The sequence below is a fragment of the Mastigoproctus giganteus genome, chromosome 2 (assembly GCF_048544385.1).
Source record: "Mastigoproctus giganteus isolate SK-2022 chromosome 2, ASM4854438v1, whole genome shotgun sequence".
In the NCBI taxonomy this organism is placed as follows: Eukaryota; Metazoa; Arthropoda; class Arachnida; order Uropygi; family Thelyphonidae; genus Mastigoproctus; species Mastigoproctus giganteus.
Genome location: NC_143576.1, coordinates 240,668,783 through 240,693,659, shown reverse-complemented (window position 1 = coordinate 240,693,659; position 24,877 = coordinate 240,668,783). Strand labels below are relative to the sequence as shown.

The window sequence follows — 24,877 nt, the reverse complement described above, 5'->3', positions numbered from 1 at the left end:
CTGCAAACTGTCTTCTTTTCCCTGGCAATGAGGGGGGCTGTCATTTCCAGGGATGATTCCCATTTCTTTTCCCCCACATCTTTGCTTTGCCGAAGGATGCCTTCTTTCCTCATCCTCCTCCTCCTTTTTCCCACTTTGATTTCACCCCTCGTACTATATTCTCCATTCATCTCAGTTTAGTTTTTTTTTTTTTTTTTGTTCTAAGTTAGGAAGCTCAGGCTGCCCCCTGACGAAGAGCAGCCAGAGTACTGTGGACAGCCTGGCTCACTTCCCAGTGGTGGTGATGGCGGGCAATGTGGAGTCCTATTAGGGGGCCCTGAGGCCAAGTAGCCACCCCTCTTTTCATATACAAAGCACTGCACTTTTTCTGGCTTTTGGAGAAGGCACTAGCATCACAAGAGTTCTATGGGGCAGATGTGGGAAGCCACTGGTGGCTCCTTACCCAAACACTATGCCACTATGGTCCAATGAACTATAACAACAGGGGGTGTTCGGATACGGCAGGGTATCTCATCGTATATCGATTTGAATAATCAACAACAACAAAAAAAATTATTTGAGTAATTCCTTAACTTACATGAGAGTAATATATAAAATCTTTGATTATTTTTAAAACATAAGAATGCTTTTCGTCAAAACATGATCCATTGGATTGCTGGATCCTTATACGCTACACATTACATTCTACACTACCCGAAGTTAAAATTTTAGATCCAAAGATAGTCTCGATTATCCCGTGGAAGAAAGAAGAGATATTCATTGGATAAAGTTGTCATCGAACTCTTCTTTCATGGTAAAAATTAGGGTCCAAAAACTGAAGGTCCATGAATATGAAAAACAGTTGTGCACTAGCTCAACCTGATTTTACTTAGACGGAATCAGCAGCGAGAATATAATTGGATACATTTGGACTGCCCTCTCAGAATCATTAACTTTAAGTCAGCATTTCCTTTGCTTTTCTCAGTTTCAGTATCGTCAGTTTTCTGAAAGCGTTTTACATCAAGGTCTATGATGTCTTCCATAGTTCATGAGTTTATCAAAGACCTAACTAGACACGTATTAAAAAAAACGGCTTAAAATGAATTAAATCGAGGAAAACCCTACTTACCCTGAGATGGTCCAACCAGCTCCACATTAATGCAGATAGAAGAAGAGGGTCTGTTTCTTTATACAATTCTTCCCAGGCTGCCACTCGATTATTCAAATTTTTCTAAAATCAAAGAAACTGCAAAATTAATCACACTGGTTATAAATTCGTTATCAGCCTGCGCTAAGAAATTCATAGATAGGGCTGATAACGATGCTTTGGGGAATAGAAATCGTAAGGTCACGTATAAGTTAGGGGGAAAGGAGGTAAAAGTGGTTCAAGAAGAACTTGAACTTATTCCTATAAATCATTGACAAGTATCCTGTCCATGATTTATAGGACCTTTGCTACTAGGGAAAGAATGCCATTGTCCTTCTTATAAGGCAACAGCATTTGGAAAAATCTATAATTTATAAAATACTGAATTTGGATAAAGTCCGTATTCTTTTACTCCCAAAAGTATTGGGACACCCTTCTGAAAATAATCAGCAGTACAAACCTGGCGTATACATGAAAAAACACTGTTTGAAGGGAGTTGAACTTGCTTAGTTTTCATAGTGTAGTGGAATGTTATGTTGTGTTGTGTTGCCTATCATTGATGAAGACAATGGAAGGGGGTTCTTATAAAATGGTGATTCGCACCACAACCATCGGTCGCAGCTTCAAAAATCTTAAATATGGAAGTATAGTTTCTTGCTGTCCATCTCCGAAACTGATTAACTGAGCCACAGATTGAGAAAAGCCCATAAAAGTTCATCGCGGCATTGACGGGATTCGAATCCGGGCCTTCACCACCCGATATGAGGGAGAACGGTGATTTAACCACTGGGCTTCCAACTCAGAATAATATTTGGAACAACGACATGCTACACGCTGCTATGTAGTAATTCGAGGTGAGCGGACGCGCTTCGCCAGGGCTCCTCAGTTAAGTGGATTGGATTACTGTTCATTATTGCTTTTAAATATTTGATTTATTTAGATATTGTTGTATTATTTTGTTATAGGTTTTCCTGTTTTCCAGTTTCATTGATATTTAGCTAATTTTATAATGGTAATTACGAGATCTGCCTTAAATACGTCACGGGGTATCGTGACTCACACGGAAATAGCCGATGGCGATTTACTGGTGAGTCATGATTTAATCCGTTGTGGAACCTGTGGAATGTTTTCCAAGGTCGACCTGGTGACTAATCATAGCTCACCTGGGGATTCTTTTCTTTGTGATCGATGTAAGGAGTGCACCGATCTTAAGTTACAATTTGGTGCACTGATGGAACAATTTGAGTCCCTGAAAAAACGGGTGCTTGCCCTCGAGAATAATGCATCTGGGAGCTCGTCAGGGACTCAAGACTCCAGCAATCTACCAAGTGGACACCCGATTCGGGCCTCAAAACAGAAAAACCAAGTGCAAACTACTCTGGTTAAAAAGATTGTTTTATTAGGAGACTTCATTGTCAGGGAAATGGGGAATATTTTTTGTAATAAGGATAGTTGGAGTAGAACCAGGGTATGTCTGCCAGGAGTAACTATTAATGATGTCACCAACACATTGTCAGATTTTAAGGGGGATAAAAGAGCATATTATTATTCATGTGGGGACTAATGACATTAAACGTACACGATCTGACGATTTGTTGGACAAATACAGGACCATGTTGAGGAAATGCCGCGAGCTAGGCCACAATGTCTATGTGTCTGCAATTCTGCCCAGACACGATAGGAGGGATTATATGTTAAAAGCCTTGTGGATTAACTCAAGACTTGAAAGACTCTGCAAGGTTTTTGGGGGGAATTTCTATCAGCTTGGCTCACACTTGTAGGTAGAAGAATTTGTTTTGTAGAGACGGGATACACTTAAACAAAGGTGGTGCAAAAGTTTTTGCCAGTATTATTGAGGATACCTTAAAGGTTCAGGGAGACTGCTAGTTAGGGGGGATATGGGTAATACTGACACGCGTTTATCTGATAATATTGGTCAAAGTAACTCTTGCACATACCTCAAGAGTTCTTATCTGTTACCCCAACTGGACGTATTATCTAGATGTTCTCGGGGCAGAAACGTTTCACGTGAGCGGGTAGCTAATATCAGGGAAGAGAGCCTAAAAAACTTCAAGGGATGTGTTAAGGTTGTTAAATATACAAGAACAGTAAATCTTAATTGTTTATACAGTAACGTTAGAAGAGTCGTCAATAAAATGAGCGAATTCGAACTGCTGGTTAAAACAAGTAACGCAGACATAATAGGGCTTACAGAGACGTGGTGCCACCCGGAAATTGGGGATGATGAGTTTCAGTACGGCTTGTATAATGTATTTAGGAAGGATAGAGTAGATAGAAGGGGTGGTGGGGTAATGCTTCTTATCAGAAGCAGCCTGAGTGCGACGATAGCTTTCCCAGGTTCAGACATTCCACATGCTAGTATAGAGTCTGTATGGTGTGAGATAGTTGGAAACAAAGGTATAATGCGAGTAGGAGTAATCTACAGACCAGGTGATTGTGAAGATTATGACAAAAGCCTCTACATGCACATGGAATGGGCAAGTAAGCGTCAATGCCTTATTATGGGTGATTTCAATTTGCCTCTAATTGATTGGAGTAAATGGGAAGGAAACTCGACATGGGGAACAAAATTTTTAAATCAACTAGATGACTGTTATTTGTATCAACATGTCAGGGAAAGTACTAGAGAAAAGAATATCCTAGACCTCATCATCACACATGAATCAGATGACATAACAGGGCTGACAGTAGAGGAACCAGTAGCAGGAAGTGATCACGGAGTTCTACGGTGGATGATGACGAGAGAGGTAGCAGAAGTAAAAGGCAAAGGAATGGGTTTTAATTTCAGAAAAGGAAATTACGATGCCTTAAGGTACTACATGGCCTCTATTAACTGGGTAGATATCGCGCTGAGAATGAATACATTTGAACTGTGATATGCTTTTAAAACATTAATCACAGATGCCTTGAATGCGTATATACTATAAAAAAAATACTCCACGAGAAGGGTTCCAAGTTGGATGAATAGTGAAGTTGCCACATTACTTGAGCAGAAAACAGCTACAAGGTGATGTGTAATAGAGCCACAGAAAAGGTTCGACAGGCAAAGGCAGTTTATGAGAAATCACTAGCAAACAGAGCAAAGAGGGGGGATAAAGAATTCTTCACATATATAAATGCCAAGAAGAGCAGGACAAACCAGATCGGACCTTTACGTAAGGGAAAGGGGATAGTAATAAATACACCAGCTGCCGTTGCAGATGAACTCAACAATTATTTTGCATCGATATTTACAAATGAAAAGCCTTTTGTGGCAATGGGAAATTGTGGGAGCGAAGTTGAAAAATATGTAATTAATGATATTGAAATTTCGCAAGATTATTTAATGAAAAAACTTTCGAGCCAGAGGCCAGTAAAGCTCGTGGAATTGATGGAATATATCCTATAATCTTAAGGGAGGCGGCAAGTGAGTGCATTGAGGCTAATTATGCGAGCATCACTAGACTCTGGGGAGATTCCCTTGGATTGGAAAAGTGCCAATGGGTGATTATCGACCTGTCAGTCTGACTTCAGTGGTAGGGAAAATCATGGAGGCAATAATCAAAGGTGGAATTCAGGATCATTTGGATCGAATTGAAATTCTCAAGGATACTCAGCATGGTTTTATAAAGGGAAAATCATGTTTAACAAATCTGGTTCGCTGTTTTGAAAGGGTCACTCACGAGCTGGATTTAGGGAATAATTTCGACATTGTTTATTTAGATTTCAGCAAAGCTTTTGACTCAGTCCCACATGAGCGGTTGCTTTATAAGCTGGAACAGGTTGGAATCACTGGGAAAATCCGAAGATTGATAGTAGGATGGCTTCAGGGCAGGAGGCAGAGGGTTGTGATAAATGGCTATTTCTCAGATTGGGTTGATGTAAGAAGTGGGGTTCCCCAAGTTTCAGTATTAGGGCCACTGTTGTTTTTAATTTTCATAAACGACATCGATGAAGGGATAGAGGGCGTGATGTCTAAATTTGCAGATGATGTTAAAATTGGTAGAGTAGTTAATGATCACTGTCAAGCTGAGCTCCTTCAGAGAGACCTAGATAGACTTCAGGAATGGTCAGAAAAATGGCAGCTATGCTTTAATCCAACAAAGTGTAAGGTATTACACCTGGGAAACAGTAATCCCAAAAACACTTATTCACTTGGTGGAGTTCAACTAAACCCAGTACTGGAGGAAAGGGACTTGGGTGTTACGATACGGTCAGACATGAAATTCTCTGAGCATTATAAACAGGTTACAAGGAAGGCCCATGGTGTCCTATCGATGATCTATCGAACTTTTGCAAGTAGAGACAGGGACGTGATAATCCCATTATATAAGGCTTATGTTAGACCACACTTGGAATACTGTGTTCAAGTATGGAGACCGCACCTAAAGAAAGACATCGTGCTTCTTGAAAGGGTGCAAAGACGGGTAACTCGCCTGGTGAGATCGGCAAAAGGGCGTCCTTATGAAGAAAGACTTCGAATATGTGGGTTGCAGAGTTTGGAAACTAGACACCTTAGAGGAGATTTGATTGAGGTGTTTAAGGCTCTGAGAGGCATCAGTAAAATGAATGAGGACGAAATTTTCAAGATTATAAATGATGCTTGAACTAGGGGACATAAATTCAAGTTACGGGGGGAAATGTTTAGATTGGACTGCACGAAGTTTTATTTTAGCCAGCGAGTTGTAAATTACTGGAATAAGTTGCCTTCATGGGTGGTAGAGGCTGACAGTTTGGGGAAATTCAAAGGTCATCTGGATAGAACCTTCGGGTGAGGGAAGCGCATAGGATGATAGGATTAATTTCCTTTTCTTTTATTAATTATTATTATTTATTATTTATTTTTTTATCATTGTTTTATTCGGGTTTTTTTTTTTTTTTTTTTTTTTTGACTGGTGCAGCATAAGCTTTCTTGCACCATGCGGCCATTACTAATACTACTACTAATACCATGTAGTTGTTCAGCATTATTACGTTGGCCCTTGCATTTTTTGGTGCAATGACGCTCTCCCGTAAAGGCTTGTACTCACCTCGTGCCCTCATGTGTAGCACAGTTGGTAAGATAGCCACCCTTCCCATAGTGGGTCGAAAAGACCTGAGTTCGAGTCCCGTCGATGACGTGAGGGATTTTTATGGGCCTTTTTCACAACGTAGCTGAGTTAGTCGCTTTCTGGGGAGTGCAGCATGGTTTTTTCCATCCCGGAAACTCGGGTTTTTCGTACAGCAAACAGAAAATCTACCACAAAAAACACGTAATTTGCAGACAGTATATATACGGTGCAATATGGCTGCTGATGCTCCTAAAATCCCAATAAAACAACAACTCCCTTCATTTAAGTAAAACGATGTTACAAAATTGACTTTGCCATCACAGAGTCCAGAGAATACCTCTTCAAGTAGTTGACTTACACCGAGACTAGAACGACCCTCTTCGACTGTTACCATGGTTCACTGAGAGACTGTCAATAGCCTAATGAATATTTACATTTGACTACATTGGATGGCTGTATTGAGTACCCGCCTCATTCATTTTACTACACACCTGGCCGTATTGCAGTTAGGAGAGCAGTCACGATCACATCCATCCTTCCTCTTCGTGTGGAAAAGGCAGGAAACATTTTTATGATCTTTTTTAATTTAAACAAGCATAGCAGATTTAGTCAATCTCGACCAAGGATTACACGATTCTTCTCGTGGAAACTAGATATTCTATCCATAAAAAATCAAACCTACCATAAACGACACGCAGTTCATAGATACAGCGCGGCAAACGATTTCCTCCAGCAAACAAAAAATGGACCATGCAATTTACAGACAATAAATATGACACAATATGGCCTTTGTCACTGATGCACCTAAAACTGTACAAAAAACAATCTACAAAATTTTGTACAGTCTACAAAAAGCCTTATGTAATCTACAAAAAGCCTTATGCATTCTACCTTATAATGTACAATCATCGGCCAAAATATTAGAAACCTTTATTCACTATAGAGTAAGGCCACCTTTTGTCCGAATTACAGTCCATACACTTCGTTGCATGGATTCTACTAGGTGTCTAGCTCCACATTTGACCATTCTTCCAAGAGGATATTTGCCAGCTGCTGTATTATGGTTGGTAGAGAACTGCAATTCCAAACTGCCCTTTTCAACATACCTCAGACATCCTCAGTTGGATGTCTGGGGGTATGTTCCAAAGGGCTGGATGTCTGGGGTATATTCCAAGAACATTCGCATGATTTCCACGTTGGAAATCTTGTGAATGTTCTTCGAACCATTCAGATACATTTTTTGTACGTGGATATTGTCGTCTTGATAGAATTCATGGCAATCCAGGTGAAATTGAAGCACTGCAGGGTAAATTTGGCCCGATACGAAGCACATGATATTTTTTCCACTGTTTCAAGGTCAGTCTAGGAATGGACCTTGTCACCCTTCTTTGCCTAAATCGAATTTTAAAGTCATGTGCTGCACACTGACTTTCTATTCTCACGCACACTTCACTTTAAATTCCTGCGATCACGTTCTAAGAGTACTGACTTTCTGCCGCATTTCTTCCTTTTAGAGCTGAAGTCCCCTCTCGTCTTCCACTACTTCTATACTTTTGAGTTGTTGTAATAGGATTTTAGGAGCATCAGCGATTATGGTCATATTGTTCCGTATATACTGTCTATAAACTGCGCGTATTCTGTGGTCGATTTTCTGTTTGTGATAGTCTTTGAGGAGACTGGGGATTCAAGCCCCTGGATAAAGTAGAATACAGATCAGTGATTCGCTTACTCTTTCTGAAAATTAAAACACCCAAAACAATCTACGAAGAAATGGTTGCTGTTTATGGAGAAGACTGTCCAGGTATTATTGTACATTGGTATAAACAATTCAATGTGTAAGAACCTCAGTGCATAATGAAGAATTGCAGGACGTCCAGCAAATGCTATAACAAAAAAGAGGGTTGCAAAAATTGAGGGATTAGTCCTGGAAGATCGCAGAATTAGCGCACCAAAGGATTAGCTGAAGAGCTTCAAATTAGCGTAGGGTCTGCGGGGAACATCATCCATCAATAGTCAAAGGACATTTGCAAATTGGTCTGTAGGAATGTGGCAAATATGTGTCATTTTGTTTGGTGTCTCTGTTGAAAAAGTGTAATACACTGATGTTTCTTTCAACCTTGTATCACCACTGCTTCTGGGTGAATATAAATCTTCTTCAGCTTAAAACTTAAAAATGCAAATAAACATTTTTATATTCATACGCATTGTACAAATTCTTACTGCATTTTATCTGCAAATATTAATCTTATATAAATATACATTGTCAATGGAGAGTCCGCTCTGTTATATATTAAGTTGTTAAAATAAAAATAAATAAATAATATATTTTATAATTTAATAATAATTACAGAGTGGTTATAAAGTCCTTTCCCACTTTTAATAATTTTAAGCGAATTTTTGGAATTGTAGTATACGTGACCAATTTTTAAAAGTGGAAAAGGATTTTATAATCACCCTATACATCAACTTGGCCATCCCTGCCAGAAAGGGGGAAAAAGGAATAGAGAGAGAGAGAGAGAGAGAAGCTGCTGTTATGGTGTTATTCTTCTGACTGTTATCTGTGGATGACATTTATATCTGAAGGTCAGCTGCTGTTGGATTGACGTGAGGTAAACCATTGCAAAACATTGCAACGCCCACAGCCAAATCAATGACTGTTTTAAAAACACCAGCATTGTCAATATTTTGAGACATAGGATGATGCACATTCATGCTTAGAATATCTAGTTATCTAGATCACGATATAGAAAGAAGGACGCGCAATCAATTAATTAATCAAAGCAGTAAATAGATTCCTAGAAATAACAAGTTGGGTACGCTCAGATCAATGGCTGCTTAGAATTATACATAGTAATAAAACATACTTTGTTTTTTCCCCGATAGAAGGCAGCAGAAGCACTCACCTGAAAATGCTTCAAAGAGTTCGTGAACTTGGTATCCAGCACATAATGATCCGCTAGGAGAGCGTCTGCTATGTCGGTATTATTAAACGTCCTGTGCTGGGAGTGTTCAGTTATTTCACTAATCCCAGAAGGGTGCTTTTTATCGTCTTTGGGCGTATACAGATCACTGTGGCTCACAGACTCCTGCACTCCGCTCATAGTGTTCTCGTCCATCAACATTGAGTCAATGATCGCATTGCACTCTTCGGAATTCATGTCCTCCAAGTTGGGCTTCGCAGTATGAGTCCCATCTTTGGAAGAATCCAACGGTGGGGTTTCTCCGTTATCGGACAGCAGACTGAAGTCGTCTTCGTCGGAGAGTGGCACTTCGAGGATGTCGTCTTCATTGTGGAAAGCGGACCCGACGTTCCTGTGCGAAGAACTGAATCGTCCGCGGTACAAATGGACGGACGAGTTACGATGGAAATTGTGTGGATCGTGGTCCATGGACGAAGGTGCGGAGCGCTGCGTGGAATTGCTGGAAGTCATGTCCATGGTACTGAATCCCAGGGTCCACTGGGGCATGGGCAACTGATAACACTGGTACGACGAACAGGAAGAGATGAAGCTACTCAGGAACCCACCGGAGTTGCCGGAAAAGGCAACGTTCAGTCCGGAACTCGCTGACAAGCGGTGGCTGTCCATGAGAGTAAGCAGCCTCTCGCAGGAGACGAACACCAACTGGAAAGAAATCGAAAATTGAGTTCGGAAGGCGTACGATAATATAGATTTAAATGGACGTATTTAGCAATGAAACTAAAGTGTTCTGTATTTCTTTTTCATTTTCAGATGTGGTCTGTCACAAAATTAATGACACTGATTTTAAAAAGAAATTTATTGTAAAATTTTCTACAATCTTTATGTCGAATCATCATTCACCCTTTTTTGAAAATCAGGGAGAATTTCCGTTTGGAGAATTCCAAGGGAAACACATCACCTTGACTGTCATGTGCCAACCATTAAACATACAGGAGGAGGAGGAGGATCAACAATGGTTTGAGCAGCAGTATCTTGGTATTCTTTAGGTCCTGTCATCACCCTTAAGGGGCGAATTATTGCCACTGCTTACCTTTATATTCTGAGTGACCGGGTTCACCCCATGGTGCAAACAAAAGTAGTAGTCATCGTAATGGTTTGTGGGCTCGTTTCAAAACATGATCGCAAAACGATGCCACCTTTCGAGATGACAATGCTCCAATACAGACAGCCAGATGTGTCCAATCACTAAAATTAAGTGTTATTGAGCCATTGTGGGTACATTTGGAGAGGAGGGTGAAAAGCAGATTTCCTTCACTTTCATCACTCAAGGATCTCGAAACATTTCTACCTGAAGAAGGAGTCAATATTCCTCAGTAAAGTCCAAGATTTATTTGAATCTACTCCACGTAGAATACAAGCTGTTTTTAAAGCAAAGTGTGACCCATACTCTATAAATTCATACCTGTAACTCTTATCACAGGCGTTGCCAATATTTTGTCGACCCTTGTGTATAATATCCACAGAAAACAAGTCTAGAGACAGAACAAGTCTAGGAGTAACTTACACCTTCGTTTGCAGAAGTGTGTGGTGCGTCACCAGTAGATCGTTGCACGTTTCATATTGGTCTAAAATGTTTCGTTAAGGTCAGACCACCACTGATGACAAGAAACTCTCAGATAGACCGAGAACATCTACAGACAATACATCAGCAGTCATTATTACCACCATTTTGGAGGAAGACAGAGAAACCGATGCGATAGTTTTTAAACCCTTTGTTACTATTGATGAGACATAGACACGCAACTTTGAACCTGAACTGAAGTCACAATCAGCTCGGTGGAAGTATCCATCTTCGCCACGCGACTCTAAATGTCGTTAGCAACAATAAAATTGAAAGGAATAGTCAATATGGCCTACGATTATGAGGACATTATTGCCGCTGATCATGTGCCACTTGGAAGATCAGTAACTGAACACCACTAAACAACATTACTTCGTTATAAATCATGCCCCTAAAATTCACCAGAAGCGGCCAAAGATGTTAGAGGTTGATGTGCTCGTACTCCATGATAACGGATGTACTCGAATCACAGTCTGTACAGATTTTTTTTACCGATTACAAGGAGGAAGCACTCCTTCCTCACATTATAGTCTTGATACAAGTCTTTGCAATGACGATTATTCCTCAAGCTAAAGGAACCGTTGCGTGGTCTTTAGCATTTATGTCTTTAGAAGCGTTGATTGCATCCGTGACCCAATTCATCAGCCAGCTTAACTCCATTAAACACTTAAACGGCATCAAAAAATTATCTGCATGTCGAGAAGCAGACAAGGAGTGAAGGAGACCACATTGAAGGGATTTTAATCTAAATTATGTCTTAAAATAAATTCAATTAAATTAGCCACTTTTGTGGATTACCTTTGGAATAACCAACCTTCGTAATTTGTAAAGTAAATTATATAAACTAAAGTTGTATTTAAGTGATGGTAGGATTCCAGGATGGTCAACCCCCCTTACCTTTGGAACAAATTTCAGCAAACGGGCTTCGTATCCATGCAGAACGTAACTTTGTCTCTTCAAGTATCCATTCAGAGTGTACCCGTAAGCTCGAGGTATTCTGTAAACACAAATCACACTGTTGGCTCTCACTTAAGATTATAATATTAATGTTTAAATTAGTATTAATTTAAATATTGAAGTATTTTTATTAAGTCTATAAACTATAAATTTATAACAGTACAATTGGGATTTCATAATATACATTAAAATCATATGTACAAAAGAGGATTGCATTAAGTTACCGGTAAAACAAATTCTTTTGCACTGCTTCAGTTTTATTAATTAAAGTCCAGATGGGTGAGCTAAGTTCAAGGATTGGCAGAACAATAGTTTTATAAAGGATAAAATTATATAAAAACTGTAGTTTTTGAACTTCCGTTTGATAAATCCCAGGTTTTGAATGCTTTGCTGGTTATTTTAAGGACATGGGCATGAAATTTAGCGCTGGAGAAGAGAGTCCCCAAGGCGTTAACTTGGTCACAACTTTCGATGGCCACAGAGTTAATAGTGCACTCTGTATTTATTAGTTGTGGAGATCTGCAGGGTTAGCAGACAAGCCATTCAGAGATAGCCACAGAGAGCATTTATTGAGGGAGCATTGAAGCTGTTGAGAATCGGTTATCTCCTTCACTGCTGAGTAGATCTTAAGATCATCTGCATAGAGAGCAACTTGAACATTGGAAAGGAATTTACGAAAACAATGAAAAGTAGAGGACCTAAGGAGGAGCCTTGAGGTACTCCACTTAGTGGTATGAAATGGTCCAAGTTCACTTGATTGATGATAACCCTCAAGGGACGATGCGTAATATAGCTGTGTAGCCATGAGAGCAAATGGTCACGGATACCATATAGCTTAAGTTTTTCCAGAAGTTGTTCGTGCGGGACTTCATCAAATGCCTTTGTATCTGCGTAAATTGCATTAACCTGAAGGTGGTTGATGCAATTTACGAGGTGTGTTGCCAAAAAGGAAGCAAATTTGTGACCACTGACTTGCCAGTGCAGAAACCATGATTCTGATCAAAAAATAAATAAATAAGAATAAAAATAAATAAAAGTAAAGCAATGGTAAGCGATTTTCAAATGAATTTATATCTCACTCCAAACATGGTGCCAAAATATGCGAGTCATTTGCAACCAACGTGTCTAGCAGGGTAATGGTAAAGTAGTCAGAGGCGCAAAAGGCTCTTAGCAAGAAAGGCTCCAGTTTTGCAAATTGCAGCGTCTGAAACTAGGAATCTGTAAGGAGACATGACTGAAGTATTTAAAGCTTTAAATGGTCGCTGTAGTAGGATTTTAAGAGCATCAGTAGCTAAGGCCACATTGCTCCACGTATATTGTCTGTAAATTGCGTGTGTTCTGTGGTCGATTCTCTGTTTGCTGGACGAAAAAACCGAGGTCCTTGAGGAAAAAACCATGCTACTCTTATCTGAGACTGACCAACTCAGCCACGTTATGAAAAGATCAATAAAAACTCCTCACGTCATGGACGGGATTCGAACTCAGGTCTTTTCCACCCGGTGTGGTGAGGACAGCGAATTTACCAACTGTGCTACCCATAAGGGCTGAAGAGGATCAGCACTGAACCGTACATAGATAAAGATCTATCTATGTAGATAGCTAGACCTTTATCTATGTTAGAATTCAGAAGAACTCTGAGTTAAAAAAACAAAACAAAACAGAACATACATTTGATAAAAGAAACAAATAAATTAATAAACTGACGTTTCAATGGTGATTATACATGTTCTTCTTCAGAGCGACATTGTTTCCTTTGAGGAAGAACATGTTTGCTTGTGATTAACTTATTATGGAGATTCATTTAAGCAATATCTAACTAAAGAACACAATATTATAAAAGGAACATCGAACAGAAATTTCTATGATCAGCTACTAAACGCCCTCTTGTGGATGTGCAAATGGTGCCGACAACATCAACATTGACTACATACTGGTGCATCACTGTGATCACAGTGTACTAAACGACAATTACTACTGCGACTATACATTCATGCTACGATGCCCCTCTGTTACAAAAGCCTACCTTGGCGCCACCTGCTGGTTGGAAGTTACCTTAGCCGTTCTGCTTTGGATACCTCTGCGAGTTGGCTTCGTCTCGCTAATCGTACTGGACGTTGCCGAAAACAAAGTAATTGTAAATTAAAATCTATTAACAATCCACATTTTATTTTGTATATTAAATAATGCCAGTCTACATACTACAAAATCCCAAAATAGCATGGTTAAAAACATTGTATATAAAGTGCTCATTCTAACATGTTTCAACACGTTCTGCTGAAATTCGAAAAGTGTAGACATCCTTAGGAATTTTAAAAGGCATTTTATTATTAAAAAAAAAAAAATCTTTCAAATTAATAAAAGACAACGTTGAAAGTCAGTTGTAAGTTCCTTCATCAGGTGTTCACGACTTTATTACCCTCAACGATGAACTATTTGTTGTCGAAGAAGAATACACGCCACAAGAAAGAAGATATACTTTAATGTACTTTAATATTTTTTTAATAATTAATGAGATGAATTAAAATTGGGGGCCAGATACTTACACATGGGGGAACACTGTAAACATGGGGAGAATAAACTGGGCAAACTGTTGAATACACTCCACCTGGCTTTTTGTTTGAATGGAAGATGGCCTAACAAAAAACAAGAGAAAATAATCTTACAAATTCCTTACTGAAACATTTGATTAGAATAGTTAATTTGCATACACTGTCCTCTGAGTAATAAACAATTCAGGGTACAGAATCGTGGAGAAAATAACAACCGGAATGAGTTGCGGTAAAGTGCCAATGGAGCTACTTTTCAAGACCTCAGTAAGAACACGTTTTTTCAAATATTACTGGTGTTCAAATACTTTTCAGAGAATAGTGTATTTTTAATTATGTATTCGCTAATGTTCTTTAGCTTAATAAGAACAGAATTAGAGTAATTAATTTCTTACCTCTTCTTTCTTACGTACGCTATTGCGTCATTTGGTTTACATCTTAAAGTGTAAATTAAGTAGCAAGCTAAGAGAACTCCGGTTCGACCCAGGCCAGAATGACAGTGGACAGCCACTTTGCCTTCGGATACAGCAAATGCCAACACCTTGACTACGTCCAGGAGAGCCATGTTGGATATCGGCCCATAATCTTTCCTGTTCAAAACAAGAATGGAGTATTACTTGTATTTCATAATCTTGACAGGATAAGCGTTACTTTTTGATGGAAACTTATGTTGAAAGGTTAAAAAAAGTTAATTTTAATAATTTAAGATGTTTAAATCGAATAGTAGAACATTAGGTAATTTATTTACAATATTTTAAAAGACTTCAGTTAAGAGAATAAGACTTACCAATTGAAATTGTAGAAGAAAACTGTAAAAGAATAAAAACATTATTGGAAATTTGTAAAAATACAGGATTAATATATACATATGTTCAAATATATATTTTCTATTTGCATGTATACAATATTTTTGTGTATATCTATATTAGTATATACAGTATTTCAATAAATACATGACTGTTATGTATCCTTATAAAAAATGGAGGATTATTATATACAGGACTGTTGTATACCTAAAAAAAGTACAGGATATTATAATACAGGATTGCTATATGCGTATATATCCAAGTTTCTTGTGTAGGTTTATAAAATACAGGATTTCTAAATACATATACACAGGATTGTTGTATGCCTGAAAAGGAGAGTATAATACAGGATTGCATGTACATATATACAGGACTGCTATGAAAACATATACAGAATTGCTATATGCATATATCCCAAGGTTCTTATTTATGTCTATACAATACAGGATCGTTGTGTACACATATATAATGCAGAATTGCTAAATACATGTGCCCAGGATTGTTGTGTACCGTTATAACATACAGGATTGCTAAATACATATACACAGGGTTGTTGTATGCTTGAAAAGGATAATATAATACAGGATTGCATGTACATATATACAGGATTGCTATGTATGTATATATATACCCAAAGTTCTTGTGTATGTCTATAAAATACAGGATTACTGTGTACACAAATATAATGCAGGATTGTTAAATACATGTGCCCAGGATTGTTGTGTACCCTTATAACATACAGGATTCCTAAATACATATACACAGGATTGTTGTATGCCTGAAAAGGATAATATAATACAGGATTGCTATGAACATATATACAGAATTTCTATATGCATGCATCCCCAAGGTTCTTGTGTATGTCTATACAATACAGGATCGTTGTGTATACATATATAATGCAGGATTGCTAAATACATGTGCCCAGGATTGTTGTGTACCCTTATAAAATACAGGATTGCTATGAACATATATATATATATATATATATATCCACGGTTCTTGTGTATGTCTATAAAATACAAGATTGTTGTGTACACATATATAATGCAGGATTGCTAAATACATGTGCCCAGTATTGCTGTATACCCTTATAACATACAGGATTGCTGTATGCCTGAAAAGGTACAGGATAGTATAAAAGAGGATTGCATGTGCATATATACAGGATTGCTATATGCATATATACCCAAGGTTCTTGTGTATGTCTATAAAGTAAAGGATTGTTATGTACACTTTTAAAATGAAGGATTGTTGTGTACATTTATAAATGCAGGATTGTTGTGTACATTTATAAATGCAGGATTGTTGTGTACATTTATAAATGCAGGATTGGTGTATACAAAATACCGGTTTGTAGTGTACATATAAAATATGTAAACGTAAATATAGGTGTGTTGTGTACATATAAAATACATTATTATTACACAGGATTGCTATATGCATGTATATAGGATTGCTATATGCATGTATATAGGATTGCTTGTGCTTACATACAGGATTGTCGCGTACATATGTGCAGAATCTCATATATACATGCATACTGTATACACGTTATATCATGTGTATATACATATACACATGATATAACGTGTGTAAGTTTTTATGTAACTTCATGTAAGTTTTCGATTTTGTAGTTTTAATTTTGGTATCGACGCTCTCTGGAAAAAGGGAATTTCATTTCACGAAATGAGAACACAAAAAATGCTTCTTTTTTTTTTTTTTTAACTAGCGCAGCCATGTTTGTCGCGTGCTGCCACCTGCAAGACATAAAGAGGAACTACCAGTTAAATGAATATTATTATTATTAGCCATATCGTGCAAGGAAGCCTGAGGCTTATGCTGCACCAGCCAAAAGAAAATTGTGAATTACCCTGAGAGAGAGAGAGAGAGAGAGAGAGAGAGAGAGAGAGAGAGAGAGAGAGAGAGAGAGAGAGAGAGAGAGAGAGAGAGAGAGAGAGAGAAGTAGAAAGGAATCATCAAGAAAGAGAAGAATGATGATATCCAGCTCAGAACCCCGAGTGGGCAAAGTCCATACTCACCAGATGTGAGCCCCTGGAAAAACAACTACTTGCAGAGTTTCCGTATGGATTTTGACAGATGAACAGTTAATATACCAATAATCGGGTGGTATCATTAACGGTGGAAAACATGCCATGTAAATGATGACTTTGAAAATTGCTAAACACGCGGGAGTCTTGTAACACGTATCGCACGTGACAGTAAGTTTATTCGGAATACGAACAACAGGTAGGCAACACGCTCATCAAGGCAATAGACTGATGGACGTGAAGAGTCCATTAAGCGAACTATCTTCATGTAAGAAGATAATTGCTGCGTGCTACTGGACCATTTCTTCGCTTCTCCATATCAAATATCTGTGGTGAAATATGTAGGCCAAGATGAATGTCGACAAAGTTTCATTACCTTGCTCGACCTTTTGACCTTTCGAATCATGCGAGAGGGCCTAATTTGTAGCGTTCTTTTTCTTTAGCAAAATTTGCCAGGAAATTGGCTTTACGCGTGTGTTACAAATAGTCTATTATTGGAAACTCAACGCTAATTAGAACGCCTATGTGGCTCTTGTATATCCGGGCACTCCTCCTGCCCTTTTTTTTCCATGAAAATTGCTATACCAATCATAACTCATTTACCTTTATGATTTTAAAGGACCCCTTAGAGTCGCGGGTTGTTGATGCGCGACTCACGTCACTAATTTCAGCATGGTGGAGCCGTTAAAGCGCGTGACTGGAATTAATGTTAGCAGCCGTTATGGTTTCACACATGTACACGGATTGTACTCGCAGTAATGGTTACTTCATTATGCGTTGTATTCTAAACGTAAGTGGTCACATACGTCCTACACCCCTTTGGAACACGCACGTACCGAACTTGCTGATCGATACAACGCTATAGCAACTAGGATTAATCTCGTGACTTGGAAAAACTTCAATGATATCGATGTCCAGTTTTGAAAGAGAAAAATGTCTATAATTTCCATAAAACATCTTTCTCTTTTTCTCCATTCATTTTTACTAAAAAGCCTTTTAACAACACAATACAAAAGTTTGAATTGTAAGCAGTTGAGGCTATGGATTTCTGGAGCATCTATACTCACTGGTCAAAAAAATTACTTTTATTCAATAGGGCCACCTTTTCCCTAAAGTACTACCCGTACACTTCATGGCATGGATTCCAATACGTATCTGAGGGAGTCTAGCTCCAGATTTGACCATTTTTCCATCAGGATATTTGTCAGCTCGTATATTGTGGTAGGTAGAGGACTGAGAAGCCGAACTGCAGTTTCCAACATATTTCAGACGTTCGCAGTTGGTTGCAGATCTGGATTATGCGGTCAGGGTGGACTGGAAATCTTTGGAATGTTCCTACAACCATCCAGATACAATTTTTTCATGGTGGAGAGTTGCGCTGTCGTCTTGAAAGAGTCCCTCACAATCCGGATAAAATATGAAGGTTGCAGGGTTACAACCTTTATTCAGTACCTAGTAGGACCACCTTTGGCCTAAAGTACAGCCCATGTACTTCATGGCATGGATTCCAATATGTGTCTGAGGGAATCTGGCTCCAGATTTCCGATACAACAGAAAGATATGCATTGGTAGTAATATGACATTCTAACGGTATTGGCATATATTCCGTACCAACAGAGCATTCTCCATATCATGTACCACCTCCAGTTGCTTTGAGTGGTGGACATGAGGCAGTCAGGAGGAATGGCTCCTGCGAAACATGCTCTACACAAAAACACCTTTCTGAAAATCGGAGAGATCACTTGTCTATCCCATGGGTGGATCGACCAGAAGCTTTGGAAAAGCGTAAAGTATTACAAGTATTTATCTAATACCAAGGAACTTGTAATAATAACATGGGATAACTTATTTTTGCATACTGTACGTTTAATTATTTTTGACGTCAGTTGCAAAAGGTTTCTAATTTTTTTGGGCAGTGGGTGTAGTTTTCCAAAATAGGTTGTATAGGTAGGGTAATTTTGTTTTAAATGGTGACATCTGTTTCTTATTCATATAACGAGTAGAGACTATCCATAAAAAATTAAGGGGAAGGTTTGCAGTGGTTTTATTAAGGGATCTTTAAAGTCAAACTGAATCCCAAAGAGCTGTAGTATACGTGGGACAGATGATCAAATTCCCAATGCATAGTGTGCTGGTACTACACTTTGAACAAATTTTCTGAAAGTTTGGTATTGCTGAAACGGAATAGATCCTCTCATATAGACCAGAGAGCAGCGAAGAATTTCCTTCAAGCCATCGTAAAAAGAGTTTCCTATCCTTGACAGACCAACCTGAAATCTTTGTTAAAGTTGATTGTGTTATACATTGAGTTTACCCTGCTCTTGTTCGAGAGAAGGATAAACTCAATCTCAGTTGATTTTTCAGCATTTCGTACTTAGTTTAATTGAATCAAGGAACATGTTTCTATTTTTGATCTTCAGCTTTTTGGATTGTTTTTACGACGTCATGTTTTAGAACTTTGCCGATGGGATATCAATGCTTGCAAATTGTACTACGGATAAGACATCACCCTGTGAAAATCCTCCTGAGATAGAAAAGGACCATGTGAATCCTTTGTGACCCACAAGGAGAATTCTTTCACGTGTGTTATCTTTTAAATACAAAAAGGAGATTACCAGAGATTCTGAAGGAGTTTTCCAGGATTTTTAGTAAGGCCATAACTGAAACCTTACTGTGTATCTTAAAATCTTGCTTTATATCCAGGAAAATTATATGAAACTTTGCTTTTGAATTAATTGTTTTCTAAGAAAAACAGCGCATAGACAGACGTCCGTATTGGTCAATAAGTTCAGGATGGTCTTCTCAAAAACTTTCAGGAATGTGCAACTAGGCGTGGTCAAGCGAAAATTCTTTCATGTTTTAGATCTTAATTTGGGAATGAGGTTATGTGGTGATTATCCACAGATAAAGAAACACGTTACGGTTATTATATTCAACCTGCTACCAGCGAGAGCAATTCTGAAATAAGTCTTTGCATGACATACTCTTTCAAAATGTGTGCAGGTGCTCCCAGAAACTTCGCTAAAACTACATGAATCTATTCAAAGAGAACAATTAGGTTAACTGATGATCATTCGCTTACAAATTCTCCTCACTCCCTTTTTGAGAGACCAGAATTCAATTTCTGCTGAATTCCTGTGTGGCATAGAGTGTGGTAGTGAGACAAGGTTTCGTCATTTGTCTCTCACATCTCTCAGAGACTGGAACTATATCTAAAGATTTTTATATCGGGCTGTAGTCAAATTATCTCAGGAGGAGGGTTTCATCTATGAGTTATTCCAAGTTTCTATCCTCACCACATGCAAATCGGCCTGAATACACTCACACGAGTACCGACATAATGCACAATGGCACAACGTGCCTAAGTTGTGGATGCACCTAAACACTAACAATAATACCATCCGTAACTTGTCTTTACACTCAGTCCCCAATATAGACACAAAGCTCATTCACAAACAATAATTATAGTATTTGCAGTATTGTAATCTGTACTTACCATTCTTCTCCATAAAAATTTGAGGGTCATAAGTGAATCCGGAACACTCCAGTGGCTCTCCACAAGTTGGATGCTCTCCCGGTTGCTGTAGATTGATGATCGATTTTATCCCTAATCTGAAATAGCAAAAATAAAGCAAATAAATGAAAATAATAATAATTGCATATTGACATATGAGGGCTGTGGAAAACATAGTGGTAGAAACAAGTTATAACAAGAAAGTACAATTCTGAAAACGTAGTTACTGACTGGTGAATGAACGAAGTCGGGATATTTAGGCATCTTCTTCTTCTTCAAGTTTTCTGTCCTCAGGCAGGTTCAGAGCTCCATTGGCACCATTCTTCTCTATTTTGTGCTTTCCTTTAAATTCCTGCATAATTTCCTCTTCCCATCCAATCCATCATTCCAATTCTCCTTCTCCCAACAGCTCTCTTCCCATACACCTTCCCTTCAATCACTTTCCTTAGCATGCTTTCTCTTCTCAAAACATGCCCTATAGAGTTCTTTTGTCTTCTTAGTTCTTTTGCTAATGTTCTCTCTCTCTTCTCCTACTTTCCTCAAAATGTTCTCGTTACTCACTCTGTCCACGCATTTCACCCTTTCCATTCTCCTCCACACACACATCTCGAAATCTTCTAGCCGTCTAATCTCCTCTCTTCCTAGTGTCCATGTTGCTGAGCCATATAGTACCACAGTCCATAATAATGTATTCACCATTTTCTTTCTTAATTCCTTCTTGAAGTTTCTTCTCCAAGTCCCCAAAGGGGTTCGGAGTTTCCGATTGATGACTGTGGTTGTGATACTGAAATTCATAGAGGTATTAGCTCTGCAAACTCCTTGTACATATCAAATTCTTATTCGGAACCATTTACTGCTGCGGAGTTAGAGACAGTTATAAAGCAGATCAATATAAGAAAATGTCTGGGTATGGATATGCTGGAGAATATATTTATTGTGGAGACTGCAAATCTTAAACCTGAAATTCTATTACAGTTATTTAACAAATGCTTGGAGGAAAGCACACTTTCCGGAGCTCTGGAAAACTGCTCTTCTGAGATTGATTAAAAGGCCCAATAATCCCCAGACGAGCCTAGATTTTATCGGCCAATTGCACTGCTGGCCAAATTGGGGAAATTGTTGGAACGCCTAGTTGCCCTAAGGTTGAACTATCTTTTCCTTGAAAAAGATCTTCTTGCGTCCAACCAGTATGGTTTTTCTCCAGGCCGATCTTGTGAGGACGCCCTTGTAGATTTTATTTACCATGTTGAAAACTCTCCGTTCAAATACACATTGGCTATATTCATAGACTTCAAGGGTGCCTTTGATTCCCTTTGGTGGGACAGCGACCTCGAACGTCTACGTTCTGCAGAATGCCCTCAATGGTTATATCTCCTTGTCTAGAGCTACTTTACAAATCGACTCGTCACAGTCAGATCCAAGCATAACCAGATTCTGCGTCAAATTTCTAGAGGGTGTCCTCAGGGTGTAAGGTGTAAGGTGTGTTGAGGGTCTAACGGCTCCTGGTGGTTCCCCCATCTCCGCGTATTTTCTACCTCAGGGATCCATCTTAGGACCATTATTCTGGAACGTGGTGTTACAGGACTGGATAAAGAGAACATTTGAAAATACCAAGATAATGGATTACGCGGATGATCTAACAGTACTTCTTAGCGGTAACTCAAGATCTGCCTTGGAAGCATCAGCTAGAATAGTCCTAGAAGACCTACAGAATTGGACCCACGAAAATAAATTGAAGATAAGTCCTTCCAAGACCAAGATAATGGTTCTTGGGGGTAAACTTGACATCCGGCGTCCACCTACGTGTAAAATTGGCAATGCTCAAATCCCTATAGTCACGGAAACTAAATTGCTGGGAGTTATTATTGACCATAAATTGAATTTTGGGGCGCATTTGTCAAGCCTTGGTGCAAAATTTAAACGCTTTGCCAATGCTGTAGTTGGAGTTTCTCGAAATGAGTGGGACTTCTCCAGACGATTCTTGAGGCTCTACTATACAGCTGTGTTTGTCCCTGTGCTGGCCTATGATGCAGGTGCATGGTTCCATAGAGTCAAAATTGTAAAGTTCAAAGCTAAATTGATGACACGTCAGAGAATAATATTACTAAGTGTTCTGAAAGCCTGCCGCACAGTCTCAACGGCCGCATTTGGTCCTGGCGCGGTTTTCTGCCTCTAGACTTACACATGATCTACAGAGGATTGACCTACAGACTAAAACGTAAAATTCCCTCGGAACCTTTTTGGAATCACAGTTAATTTAGACTCGGATGTCAAACATGAGCGTAATAGAATTTGGAATGAACTAATAACCCTTTGGCAATGTAGATGAGACACTTCATCAGTTGGCTGTGTTACGAGAAAATTCTTCCCCGAGGCCTACACATTGATGAACAAGAATGTCTGGTTCAGTAAGGATATATTTACTTCATACCTGCTGACTGATCAGTTCGATGAACATGAAATTATATAAATTTAGGTTGTCAACAACAGATCTATGTCAGTGTGGAGAGGTTGAAGACTGACAACACGTACTGTGCCCATGCCCAAACTATAGGAATTCAAGGGCCAGGCTTACGGAAGGAGTGGCTAATATTTCCACTGGTCAAGAGTCAGTGTTGGTGCAGGATGCTGATAATTACCGAGCGTTGCAATCTTTTGCAAAAGAAGCTTTTATGAGAAGACTTGTACAGTCTCAGATGACAGCAGTTATTCATACCTCTGACCCTAACCCAACTTGACTTGCAATGTGATGTTTATGACCAACTTTCTGGCTGTGTCCTCCCTCACAAGTTTATAGAACAACAGATTTTGCCGTATGATTGCTGTAGATGAGTAAATCTCAACTTTTTTTGTTGTTTTAATACGAGGCATATTAAAAAAGAGGGAGGGGAAGAGAGAATCTCTCTTTCTCTCTCTCTCTCTCTTTTAATACGACACAGGAACCTCTCTTTTTTTTTTTCTTTTAATTTTTTTAATACGCCGCGGGAACCCTTCTCTCTCCCTTCCCTGCCCTTTTTTTCCTTCCCTGGAATGGGCCCCCCAGAGGAATCTGACCCACATTCTGGCAACATAAGATGGGTCAGAGACTCGAATTGAGACATCACGAGCACTATTGGGACTGGCCCACCTTCCCATGGTGTGGACGAGTACTCAAAATCATCTGTCCAGGTGAGTGATACTTCTGGGTAGCCACGTGGCCAGAACAGAAAACACACAAACCTCAATCACACACACATCTGGTCCATTTGCATTGATACTGTTCTTCACAGAGATACGAGGAGGAGATGAATTGACGTTCAAGGAGCCCTTTATAAAAACGCATGTCCACATGGGGTTCTGTGTTGCGCCCATTGTTGTATTTTGTGTTATTCAATGACCGTATTTCAGGATACATTACCATTAGCAAGGGTACATGATGCAAGAAAGCAACCTTATATAGCATCAGACAAAAAAAAAAAAAAAACACATATACGCAACTTCTCATTTCCCCATCCACTCGCTCCAAATGTTTGTCAAGTTCTGCCTTGAATCTGTTTAAGCTATCAACTTCTACAACGACAGATGGAAGTTTGTTCCAGCAATCAACCACCCGCTGGCTAAAGGAAAACTTCCGCACCTCTATCTACAACTGTCTTTCCTCAATTTGAATTTATGCCCTCTCAGGTTTTTATTCTGAGCAAGAGGAAGCATCCCATCAGCACTGAGCATGGTCAAACCATTCACGGCTTTATACACCTCAATCAGATAACCTCACAGGTGCCTAGTCTCCAGACACTGTACTTTGCAAAACTTAAGCCTTCCTTCGTAAGAGCAACCCTTTGTTCCATTCACTAATCTTGTTGCCCTTCTCTGTACTCGTTCCAAAAGCTCTACATCCTTATTAAAATGAGGCCTCCATACCTGTACGCAGTACTCAAGGTGGGGCATGACCATTGTCTTATAGAAGGGGATAATCACCTCCTTATTCCCGATAAAAATATTCCCGTATATCATTGACAAGACACCATGAGCTACCTTTGCAGACCGTCTGCACTGCTCAAGAAACTTCATATCTGCCTGCATAAATACCCCCAGGTCCTCTTCATTCTCTACCACTGTCAGTGTAGTACTACAGAGTTGATACGTTATTCTGGAGTTACTGCTTCCCATATGCAGTACTTTTCGTTTCTCAATGATAAACTTCAGTTGCCGCCTCTCAGCCCATCTGCTCAACTTTCTAGATTCTGTTGCAGCAGCATAGCGTCAGAAGTGTCCTTAACAACCCTGCCGACCTTCGTATGGTCT

The 24,877-nt window shown here is 39.1% G+C and overlaps 1 protein-coding gene across 1 annotated transcript in view; it reads right to left on the bottom strand.

Annotated features, from left to right (window-relative positions):
- Window positions 1–24,877, bottom strand: part of LOC150090304 (protein tyrosine phosphatase domain-containing protein 1-like) — a 79,693-nt gene that overhangs the window by 28,658 nt on the left and 26,158 nt on the right. The window contains exons 4-10 of the mRNA XM_090390255.1: window positions 20,576–20,691; window positions 15,010–15,031; window positions 14,618–14,812; window positions 14,220–14,309; window positions 11,617–11,716; window positions 9,081–9,800; window positions 1,109–1,210 (exon numbers count right to left, since the gene is read on the bottom strand). Of these exons, the coding sequence (XP_090246381.1) occupies window positions 1,109–1,210; window positions 9,081–9,800; window positions 11,617–11,716; window positions 14,220–14,309; window positions 14,618–14,812; window positions 15,010–15,031; window positions 20,576–20,691 (1,345 nt within the window). The remainder of the gene's footprint in view (window positions 1–1,108; window positions 1,211–9,080; window positions 9,801–11,616; window positions 11,717–14,219; window positions 14,310–14,617; window positions 14,813–15,009; window positions 15,032–20,575; window positions 20,692–24,877) is intronic.